Source organism: Pteropus vampyrus, unplaced genomic scaffold (genome assembly GCF_000151845.1).
Source record: "Pteropus vampyrus isolate Shadow unplaced genomic scaffold, Pvam_2.0 Scaffold307, whole genome shotgun sequence".
NCBI classification, from domain to species: Eukaryota; Metazoa; Chordata; class Mammalia; order Chiroptera; family Pteropodidae; genus Pteropus; species Pteropus vampyrus.
This window is the reverse complement of record NW_011889088.1, coordinates 976,224-988,357: the sequence shown is the minus strand read 5'-3', so window position 1 is coordinate 988,357 and position 12,134 is coordinate 976,224. Positions and strand designations below refer to the sequence as shown.

Here is a 12,134-nt window from a genome sequence, read left to right as displayed (position 1 = left end):
AGCAAACATTAGTCTAAAAGAATAGCTGAATCTACAAGAAAAGAAATTGAAGTACTCAGATACAAGAAAAGAAAAGAGAACTGAAACCAAGCTGACCCTGTAACCTCCCTGGGGCAAGAGTCGGCCTCAGTTATCTGGGTGCCTGGCTTTTTCATTCACACACACAACTGAGATGAGGCCTCGGACACCCATGGCAGAGAGTTGACTCTGAGACGCCCACAGAAAGTTAAAACTTTCTAAGGACCGCGTCTTTAGACAGAACATGGACAAGGAAAAGAACAAAAAGCAGAGGAGCAAATCAAGGAAGTTTATCTGTTCCACCCTGGGCTCTAATAGAAAAAAAAATATTTTCTCCTTCCTCATAGGAAAAATGCATGCCCAAAAGTACATGCCATGACAGAAGCGGTGATGCAATATGTGGAGAATCTGAAAAGAACATCACGATGGGGCCTCTAGAAACACTGTCAGAAACAAACATAAAGCCACTCTCGAGAGACACACCCTCCACCCAGGATACACAGGGTTCCTCTAAACGAACCTCACTGAATATGAGTTTAGAGTATAAAATTATAAAATATGCAAAAAATCAATCCACCATAAGCAAGAACCATCAGACACACCAAACAGCAGGATTATATCCTAAGGACCACAGATAATAAAATAATCTGATAATTTAAAAAAGATATGTTTAAAACTATTAGAGGCATAAAAGAATAAGTCAAAAACATGAAACCAAAAGAATATAATTATCAAAAAAGAATAAAATAGAACTCCTAGAAATGAGAAAAAGAGTCGTGGAAATTAAAATCAGTAGTGTGAGTGTGGTGGTTACTCTAATTGAGGCTGTTCCTCATTATTCCCTTTCTCTTCCTTCTGGGTACACTTCTCCATCCCCTTCTAGTTAGGTGAGGCCATGTGACTTGGTGAATAAAATGTGAGCAAAAGATATGTGTCACATTTGAGCTGAGACTTTTAAGAAACAAGTGTGCATTTTTTTCCCTATGTTTCTTTCACCTGAGATGACAATCATCACTGTTCTGGAATAGTAGAAGCTCCATTAATCTGAGTAGTGAGTAAGGAAATGCAGAGCAGAGCCTGCTGCTAACTCAAAAGCAAATGGACATGTAGCATAAGCAAGAAATAAATCTTTGTTCTTATAAGCCGTAAAGACTGTGGGGTTGTTTGTTATGATAACATAACCTAGCTGATTGGCACAACATTTAAGTCCCTTGAATGAGCAAGAAATGACCTCATAAGCCTTGGTATTGCTACGAGTAGTTTTCATGCATTCTCCAGAGTGTCGTTACCCAGAGACTGTGCAGTGGCATCAGGTGGCGAAAAGAGGTCCAAGACTGGGGCTTCTCACAGAGCACAGAAGAGTTAGGATAAAGGTTCTGTTTTAAAAAGTCCCCACTCTGCAGATGATTGTATCAGAGGGTGAAGAGTCAAACTCAGTGTCCCCAACACCTAGGCCTTTGGGCCATCCCTTGAGGGCAATAGATACATTGGCTTAGTTTCTGACAATCTTCTTCCTGCTGGAGCCTACTCTGGAAACTTACCTGAGTTCTCTGTTCCCTCCTATTGCAGAAGATGGAGTCCCTCGCACAGCGCGGTCCATGTCCCTCACACTGGGAAAGGTATGCATGTTCAAGGAATCCTAGGGCTCCCAGAGGGAGTACAGCAGAAGTCCCACAGTCCCCCAGGAGCTCATTCATTCTGGATCCTCAGGTGCCAGAGAACCTCTGGCCAGTCTCTAATTCACCTTCCTACACCTGCTAGCTCATCCTCCAACTTTTTCTCACTCGTGGTTCTCCTGACTATACCATCCCTTAAATGATGCATAAACCTTGGTATCGCTAATGATTTCATACACTATTCAGAATCTAAGAAGCTAAAATAGAAACGTGATGAGAAATCGCTCATCACTAACAGAAAATTTGTGTCAACTTAGGCTACTTTCTCCACACCAACCCCCACCATCACTACCCCAAAGCCAAAATATGCAGTGAATGTTATTATAACATTAGGAACAAGTAAGCGTTTTCCAGGACTTTCTGAACTGTGGGTGCTGCTCTCTCCATGACAGTGGCCTGGTCACTTCTCTTTCTACAGAATATGCCCCGCCGCAGGGTCAGCGTTGCTGTGGTTCCCAAGTTTAATGCCCTGAACCTGCCCAGCCAACCTCCAAGCTCATCTTCCCTCCCCTCCTTACCAGCTCTGGTGAGTATGATGATGCCTGCCTGCTGGAAATATTTGACATCTTTCTCAGGCTCACTAATATGGGGGTGGCCTAGATGAGGGCAGGATCAACAAGGTGAGGACATTCCCACTGCAGATTCTGGGCTATGTGTTAAAAAGAATAGAAACTAGACTCCTTGTCTTCCACTGCCCTGAGAAGAAGACTCAGTATCCTTGAGCAGGAGGCTGGCATCTCTGAGAGTGTTCCTTATGAGCGATATCAACTTTCATGCTTAAACTACAACCCACCAAGGTGGGTATGATTTTTTTCCCACTTTGCAATCGGTTTAAACAGTTGAAGATTACATTGTATAGTAAGTGATAGAACTGATTTGTAAACCCTAGGCTGTCTGAATCCAGAGTTTGAATTTTGAAACCCAATGTTATCCTGCCTCGACTCATTGCAGCTTTGTTTATAACAATGAAATACTGAAAACTACCCAAATGTCCATTAATAAGAGATTGGTTAAATAAATTATAGAAATCCCTTTTTAATCAGATTGTTTCTTTATAGTGGTAGTCATGGACAGGGCACAGGTTTTTATGTAGTTGCTAAAAATAGTGATTAAATATAAATCTTTGTTGGCAAAAAATCTATAATTTCTTATTAATAAAAAGCAATTAAAAACAGTATATACAAAAAACAGTATATGCAGTACGATTCTGTCTTGTATTTTTTTTTAAAAGTGCTATTCGTGTGTAAACAGAAAATTCTAGAGGAATATATGTAAAACTTAATAATGGTTATTGCTGGACAACAGTAAAACCACGGGTGATTTTTATTTTCTTGATGCCTTTCTATATTTCTATAAGAATGTATTACTTATAATCAGAAAAATATCCATTTCAATTTTTTTTTAAACAAAGACAGTTCCTATATAACAAAATATTTTCCAGATCCTAGGGCTTTGTGAATCTTGTTAATCCTATCTAAAGCCTTTCATTCTTTCTCCAGTTGTTTCTCTATGCCCTGTCCATGACTAGCACTACTCTATAAGGAAACAATCTGATTGTGTAAACAATAGGAAAAGTAGATTCAAGCTCTATTTATGCCTATTGGTATATGGGTAGCAATAACTCTTTAACTTCTTTCACCTCTTCCTGTCTTGAGCATTTCAATCATCCATGAAATCAACAAATTCCCAAATCACCCACTAAAAAAAGGAAAACAAAAAAAAAATTTTTTTTTAGGTGCTTGGGAAGGACTAGTTAGTTTATTTTAAAGGACCTATTTCCCATACTATACTAAATGTATAAATGTTTCTAAATACATATATTTCTTTAGACTAGGGGTTGGCAATGAGGAGTTGCACATTAAAATCATGTGGGGTGCTTTTTAAACATTCTATGCCCAGGCCCCACCCCAAGATTCTGAATTGGATTAGTACTTTCAAAACTCTCCCCCAGGTGATTCTAATGGGCAGCCAGAGTTGAGAACAATTGTTGAAATCAAATCTATTACAACAAAACAAGGTCCTAGGGAATTTAGTATGAAGAAATTTCTGATGGCTTGAGTGTTAAGTAATGACAGACATCTCCTGAGAATTGTGCTTGGAGCTGCATCTCCAGGGCAGTTGATGGGCTTGCCACAATTCATCCCAGGGACCGTGGGGCCTGCATTTGGTAGGAGGCCCATGGTATTTAGTCCAAGTCAGTAAACAGGGGACAGAGAAAAACTAATGGCTCCCCTCCAGAATGGAGCCTCCCAGTATAAACTCTTCTCTTTGCTCAGTGGAACTTGGAAGAGGAGAAGGAAAAGTTACAAGTTGCATGTGCCCTAGAGAGAAAGAATACTGAGGAAAAGAGGACAGAGAAGGCCTGAGGAACGGGCCAATGCCTGGTCTCAAATGAAGATTAGAAAGCATGGGGCAGGGAGAAGGGTAAAGAGAAAAAGCAGCAGCAGCCCCTTCACCCTCAGCATCATCAGAGACCCAGCAGCTCTGGCTTCTTCCTTCTAGCTGATCCTCAATTTTCTGTCTCTTGTTTTCCATTCAGTCAGAATCACCCAGTGGGAAAGGCAACCTACCTGTCGTCACCTCAGCATTGCCTGCACTTTTGGAAAAGTAAGTTTGTTAGTTTTCCTCTGAATTTTGGGGATCTCTGAGGAAAACTTCCCCAACTCGTCTTTCCTCCCATCCCTACTCGCAAAATGTGATGGAAAGCAAATTAAGTTCTAGGGAAAACGAGTGGGACTCTGAGACCCCACAAAGACTTCAGACCCAGTTTGCAAAATTCCTAGACCAGGAAGATGCTGTGGCTGAGGCCAAGGGTACCACAGTCTAAGAAGAGCCCAGAGGAGATGGAAGCTTTCTCTGGTATTTGGAATTCTTTGGGCTACAGATAAAAGCAAGCCCCAACTTAAAGGGGCTTAAATAAGTCCTGAGGTGGGGCTGCTCCAGGTGTGGCACAGTAGGGTCCCAGCTTGGCCTCTACAATTTCTTTGTCTCTGCTCACTTTATATGTTGACTTCCTCAGTAGGCTTATGGCAAATAGCTGCTAGTTCCAGGTATCCTGTCCAGACATAACAATATCTAGAGGAAAAGGGACCACCTCTTCCCATGTTTCTTTCTTAGGAATGAACCCAGGAGCCTTCAGTCTTCCTTTTTATCTGGTTGGCAAATTTGGAACATGGTCCTTTTCTAAACCAATCACAGGATTTTGGAAATGGGATTGTCATCATGGTCTCAAACTATCCCCTGGAAAGACAGGGTCAGCTTCCCATGAAGCAAAATGGCTCCAAAAAGAGTAAATTCCTACATAAAACCATGTTGCTGTTAGGGAGTAGGAAGGGGATGAGTATTGGATGGGCAACCAACAGTGTCTGCTAAGCCTAACTTTTCTAGGAATCTATGAAATTTGTAGGTCTTTTTATCCTCAGCCAGAGTAAGTCAGGCTGTTTCTACACACTCAGAGGCGTTTACAACTTGCTTTTCAAATTCTTTCATTTGCTTGCTGGAAAACATCTGGATCACAGCTGCCACTTCTCAGAACTTTCCCCTTGTGTCTTTCCTCACTTGGTAGAACATACACCCCTATTCTTCCTTCTTCCTTTCTTTGAGACAGTTTTAGTCCTTTATTTTTCATTGTTGTTAAAATAATTTTGCTTGAGCTGGCAGGAAATGTCTATGTTGTTCCCAAGCTCCCCACTCCCAGACTTAGCCTGTTTGCCTCACTTCTCAGTATATCAGCCACCAACCTATGCCTCAGTGACTCACCCCACATTAGTCTAAAAGTTTGCTCAGCATTTCCTCTTTGCCATCTTACCCCACATAAGCTCACAGTTCCTTCATGTTGTATAAGGTATTTTTGTTTGTTTCTTTGTTTCCTTATTTTCCTGATCACTACAAGGAAACTGTAAAAGGATGACAAACTGGAAAACATATGGAAGTAACCAAAGTTACAGAATCTTACCACGTCCCTAGAGTCAGTGTCTAGTCCACGGTCTCTGAATTTCTCCAGAAATGATAACTTATGCCTTGAGTGAGACGTGCACTAAAATTCTCCCTTCCAATCCTGCCTGTGGTTATACCAACCCCTTCTCCAGGAGGGCCCCCAGCAGGCTCCATTCCCAACTCTTGGCCTGCAGAGCCAGTAAAGGCAAAAGATTTATGTCCCCACTTTCCTCAACAGATTAATCATAACAAGGCAGGGCCTGGGCCCTGTATAACTAATGTTGAAGCCAGCTGGGAGTTTCTATCTGAGGCAGTGGGGATCATCAGAAGCCTGAGCTATCCTTGGTAGGAGAAAGTGAGGTGCAAAACTGGGGATGGCAGGCAGCAGCTCAAAATCAGAAGTGGCAATGAATGAGCATCAATGGTGATATCACCATTCCAAAGTTTGGAAAGATTCCAAAAAGCAAACAAACAAACAAACAAAAAACAGGAAAGATAAAGACAGAGTGAGGATTGAGGCAACTCAAGAAAGAAGCTCCAGGAAAATTTCTGCAGTTCACTCTTATGGGCTACCCAGAGAGATCACCATGATACATTGCCCATGCTATGGCTGACTCTTCTGTTGGGAATACACCCAGTCTGTAAAAATGGTTTCACATTTTCCAAGCATACAGTGGCCAAGCAAGAGGGAATTAGCTAAGCAGGGAAAAAATAATGAGAAGATCAAATTGCCTGTGGCTAGTTCTCAAGCAAATACTTGAGAGTTGACTGCATTGCCCGGTGTAATTTGAGAGAATTCTGAGCCTTGGTCACTTACTGGGTCATTTCCTAGTAAACTGCTCAACAAGGGTCTAGAAACCTGTAGGCTTAGAAAAATATATAAAGAATGGTAGAGTGTCCTCCCTTGGGATATATTCCAAGACTCTCAGTGGATGCGTGAAAATGTGGATAATATTAAACCCTATATATACTGTTTTTTTCTATACATATATACCTATTATAAAGTTTAATTTACAAATTAGGCACTGTAAGAGATTAACAACTAAAAATAAAATAGAATAATTATAACGATATACTATATTAAAAGTTATGAGCATGTGATACCTTTCTCTCAAAATATCTTGTTGTACTGTACTCACCTTTTCACTTAAAGTAAGAACTTTATGGCTTCTCTTTGGCCTATCTGAATTGCCAGCATCACTACTCTTGCACTTTGGGACTATTATTAAGTAAAATAAGACTTACATGAACACAAGCATTGCGATACCATGTTAGTCTGCTAAATGACTAACAGGCCAGTAGTGCATACAGCAGGACAAAGGGATGATTCACATCCCGGGTGAGATGGAGTAGGATGACATGAGATTTAATCTTGTTGCTCTGAATGGCGCACAACTTAAAACTTATGAATTGTTTATTTCTGGAATTTTTCATTTAATGTTTTCGGACTACAGTTGACTGCAGGTAACTGAAACCACAGAAAGTGAAACCACAGATGGGTGGGGACTACTGTGTTTAAAGTGTCTTAAAGATTAAAACAGAATAAAGCTCAAGAGCAGTTCCACAAGGAGGAGGAGCTATTTTTTTTGTTGTCTTTCATTCTTTCATTCCTTCAACAATTAGTCACCAAGGGCCAGGCACTTAGAATTCACTCAAGGAGCTCACGGTCTAATGGGAAAGAAAAATGAGAAACAGCCCATTAAAATGTGAAAGGTGATATCATAAGGAAGTACAGGTTGCTAGGGGAACAACACACAGGGAAATGAGCACCTTAACCCAGATTTGGTCCTGGTATGGGCAGGGTGACGGGGGGTGGAAGAGGGCTCAGAAAATATTTCCTCTAGGAATTTACTTTTAAAGTAAAACCTGAAAGTTATATAGCTAACTAGGTGAACTAAAGATTAACAACATTCCAGGCTCTGAGGTGAGAAAGTATGGAGTAGTCAAGGAATAATAATGATAACGATAATGATAATTACTCTTATTATTTATTGGATACTTACTTTATGCCAAGTGCTATTCTAATCGCTTGACATTAATGATCTAATTTAATCCTTACAACAATCCCATGAGATAGGTACTGTATTAATATCCTTATTTTATAGATGACACTCAGAGAAATCATCACAGTTAATAAATAGCAGAACTCATGCTCTTAACCTCTTAATAGGGTCCCTAACCAGAAGAACAGAAAGTTCAGTATGACTGGAGAGAAGAGGATGGATTTAAAAGCTATTTTTTAAAGAGCTCTTGTGAGCAATTGCGAAAGAACCTGGCTATGTGTTGAATGGAGGGCAGAGTGGGGTGGGAGCAGAAGGTATATGTGGAGACATTTACTGGGGGATCAGCAAAGCCAGATGTGGGTGACATATAGGGCTAGTTTCATAAAAGGGGCTGTTATACTGATGAATCACAGAGCAATTTTAACTATAATCTCTCAACCATTTTTGTACACTGCTGAAACAGCAGGATATATTGCTTTAACGTTTTGATGCAGGACAGGGTAAATGCCCCTGTGTGGAAGGAGACTCAAGCTCTGCGCTAAGAGTGAAGAAGATTCTTGGTGGAGTGTAAGAAAACATTCAAACACATGCCAAAGTTAGAGTCAAAGGAAAGTTTATTGAAGAAGTGTTCACATTCCATAGACAGAGCATGACCTCCTCTCAGAGTCGGAGTGAGAGAGCCTAAGAGAGACTCAGAGGGACAGAGACAATAGAGAGAGACGAGGACAGCAAGAGAGACAAAGTAAAGACACAGAGAGGGGCTCCAAGTATTTGGGGAATTCAATTTATATATCATCCTTTAGTGCCTGTGAGTTACAGTTTAAAGACTTTGTTTACCCATTTTCCTTTGATATGGACATGCAGTGAAGAATAAGAGTATGTAGTGTGAAAAGTTAAGAATATGTAGCATGAAAGGCCTGCTGGAAATTTTCACCCTGTAATCCGTAGGTTTTCCATGGTTTTAGCTATAGAGAATGAATGATTTTATTTAGTGTAGGGTGCTACTTAAAGACTGTTTTCCCTTCACTGTGTGGGTTGTTAGCAATCCCAGCAGAATCTTCCTTTGTTCTGCAGGTTTCATAGTGGTGTGAATGCAGGGCTGATCAGCATATCGCAGTGTCTGAATATTGCTTGATTTAACATTTTAGTTCTCTTGCCTGCTCCCTACATTAGTTTAATATGACCTAAAATACCTACAAAAAGCAATTCCTCTTTGCTGATAGTATTCTGGAATGAATTAGCCTTCAATCAACTAGTAGGGGACCCCAGGAACCTGAAACTGAGTAATAGGGAGTAAGGAAGCTCTTCTAGCTCAGGTCCCTTGGGCTGGGCTCATCTGAGGGAGCCATGGCAGTAGGGGTGGCATAGCGACATTGCTGAGCTCAAGAAGGTGAGATCTGTCCACTACAAAGGATTGTAATTACTCTCAAATATTGTTTACCACATGGAAAAAAATAGACTCTAATATACCTTCTGGTCAAACAACATATTTTGACTAAATAGCCCTTATGTTACTGAGAACTGACCGCAAAGACAAACATTGTTGACCCAGTAGACATGAGAGAACAATGAGCCTCATTTTAATGAATCGTCCCAGAAAGAAAGTACGAAAGATTAGGGCTGAGAATAGTTGCCAAGATCCATGAGTGTCTGGTCCAGAAATTCTTAGAGTGGGCACAGGCTGTGTTCAGCTCCAAGTTTATAGTCATGAATAGAGATTTCTTCAGCTCGATTCAAACCTTTGGTTCTCAGGAAATAGCTGTTTATAGAGAAGACCTGCCCATTTTACAAGATTTATAGGCAGGAACTAGATGAGCCACAGTGAAGTCAATGCAACTCCACAAACAAAGGCACTTATTGTGTGAAACACCATTCTAACTCAAACAAGGCCTCTCCCTGCAATCACAGTCATATGGAGGGATGGGCATGTATATAAAGCATAAAATGCCCTATCTCCAAGTTTTGCTGTAACAGAGGTGCAATGAGGGCACAGAGGGAGGAAGAGATCAACTTTAAGCAGAGTTTGTGATCAGTGAGGAAACATTTGCAAAGATTCCACAGAGAAGAACATATTTGAGCTAAGTCTTAAAGATGCCCAAGGAGAAACCTCCAGGTCATTGGAGAAGATATTTCAGGAAATATAAGCTCAGTCTAGGGGTTAGGAAATAACAGCAAACATTTTACATATTGTGTGTTTCTCCAAACCTATCCAGTATTAAACCAAAGGTTCTCCTAACCCACCTCTTTCACTCTAAACAAGCAGCATTTAAAAGAAGGGCCACATCATATTCCATGGCCCAGCATAAGGGCAGGAATGGCTTCACTCAGCAGGTTCCATGAAACCCCATGCACTGCTCAGAGCCCCAGTAAAAGACTTCCGTTGAAAGAGAGGGCTCAAGGAGATGTGGAAAGTACACTTTGACAAGAAGTAAGAAAACCAAGGTGAAAGTTCCAGCCAGGCCCACCAACCGCTGGTAAGGTGAATGTAGGCAAGTCACTTAATGAACCTGAGCTTGGGTTTCTTATCTTTCAAATGGGATCATATCCCACGTGAGTGGTGGATAGTGCAGGCAAGAGCACATCAGACTGCACAAGGTCAAATTTGAGCTCTGCCAAATACTGATTGTGTGATCTTGAGCTTGTTATTTAACTTCTCTGAGTCTTGATTTCCTTGCCTGACAAACTGAGAACAATAGTATTACCTGTCTTATAAGCCATTCCTGCCCTTATGCTGGGCCATGGATTATGATGTGGCCCTTCTTTAAATGCTCATAAGTGAGATATTAGCACAGAGCCCAAAACTTAGGATGTTAGCTCTTCTAATCATTGGAAGGGTCAAGTGAGAGAATATATGTGAGAGCATGTTAACAACTAAAACCCCATAGGTGAGTGAGTTGAGTTGAACAGGGCAATCAACTCACCTAGGAGAGCTGGACTCTGGATCCTCCTGTTAAAAGTTGTTAAAATGGGCTTCCTGAATCTACCAGGGAAAAGTTTTAGTCTCCACAGAGCAGTAACCTGAGGATAGTGAAAGTTTAGTTTTCCATCATTTGGTCAGCAAAACTCGAAAGTACATAAGTGTTATGGCACAAAACATACAGGCACTTGAGAAATTTATTAAAGCAATTTTATGTCAGTTTTAACATACTTTAAAGTCACATTTAGGATTCCTGATTCTGAGTGTCAGAGGAATCTATATTTAATCCTCTCTTAAAGATATAAATGATCACTTGATAATTTAACAGCTTAGAGTTTTTTATGGATTGGGTTCGGAAGAACCTCAGATTGCTCCCAAAAGTTACCAATAAATTTACTACATCACTAATAACAATAATAAATATTATTTGTTGAGTACCATGTTGCAGTTTCCTTATATTTCTTGATTAATTTTTATACTACCACTTTCAGGTACACATTATTATCCTGATTTGACAGTGGTGGAATCTGAAGTTCAGGAAAGTTAAGTAATTTGCATGTGTTGGAGCTGAAGTTCGAACCCATGTTTGCCTCTGCACTACGCTGACACGTTTTTCATTAACCTCTAAGGTTGGCAGCTGCAGATAAAAGAAATTAAGTCTGATACCTATATTTTATTTCTAATATATAAATTAATTTAACAAAAGAATTACTTTCCTTGCCCCTGGCTATAGCTATGTTTTCCTGCTCTTGTTTCTGTCATTTGGACAAATAGGAAACTGCACATTAGACAAAGGTCACATGGAAAGGAGTAGATAATGTAATTTGCAAAAGGAGAAATGTTATGAATAGCTGATATTTTTAGAGTGTTATTTTTCTTGTTCACAATGGGTTTTGGTTTCCAGCACGATGAAAAGTAAATTTTACAAGGTCTGAGGAAAACTAAGAGCTGAGAAACTGATGCCAAGAATGAGGAGAAAGTGTAAGGCTCACACATAAAGCCTGCCTGAGGGGTTGGAGAGGGTGGCAGCTGTGATCTGTCAGAGTCCTGACTGAGAAGTTCTGTTCACCGTTCTGCCTTATTTGAAGGCTCCTCCTTGACATGAATCCCATTGATCTGAATTTTGGATACCTAGGAGGGTAGTAGGATCTATAGGAAAGGCATGGCCATCAGGATACTTCCTTTAAACTTGTGATCCCATACCTCAAATGGGCTTCCAGTCCTGCCCAGCCATCCTACTATGATTTCCTAGCATGTTTGTATTCCCCCCTTCTCACATGATTCTTTTATGCGTTCTCTCTCCTCAAACCTTCCTAGGCCTCTCTACTTTTTATTCTCAGCAGATGACCTTGTCTTCCACTTTATAGAGAAATTTTAAAATATCAGATAGGAGCCCTCTCATCTTTCTTTACCAGATCTCCAACCCACAACCTACCATACAGATCTTCCTCCCTTTGTTATAACCAAGGAGAAGTTTCTCACTCTTTCTAAGGTCTTTCTCTACTTCCCTTTCAAACAAATTTGTTCCTTTGCTCATCCCCTTTCTCTCATTCCCTCTATTGTATCATTTCTGTCCACATTCAA

The 12,134-nt window shown here is 40.5% G+C and overlaps 1 protein-coding gene across 4 annotated transcripts in view; it reads left to right on the top strand.

The window, feature by feature from the left end:
- MRVI1 (murine retrovirus integration site 1 homolog) overlaps positions 1 to 12,134 on the top strand; it is a 105,989-nt gene that overhangs the window by 84,922 nt on the left and 8,933 nt on the right. For all 4 annotated transcript variants that reach the window (XM_011377255.1, XM_011377253.1, XM_011377252.1 and 1 more), the window contains 2 exons: positions 2,113 to 2,220; positions 4,234 to 4,301. In XM_011377255.1, coding sequence (XP_011375557.1) covers positions 2,113 to 2,220; positions 4,234 to 4,301 — 176 coding nt within the window. The remainder of the gene's footprint in view (positions 1 to 2,112; positions 2,221 to 4,233; positions 4,302 to 12,134) is intronic.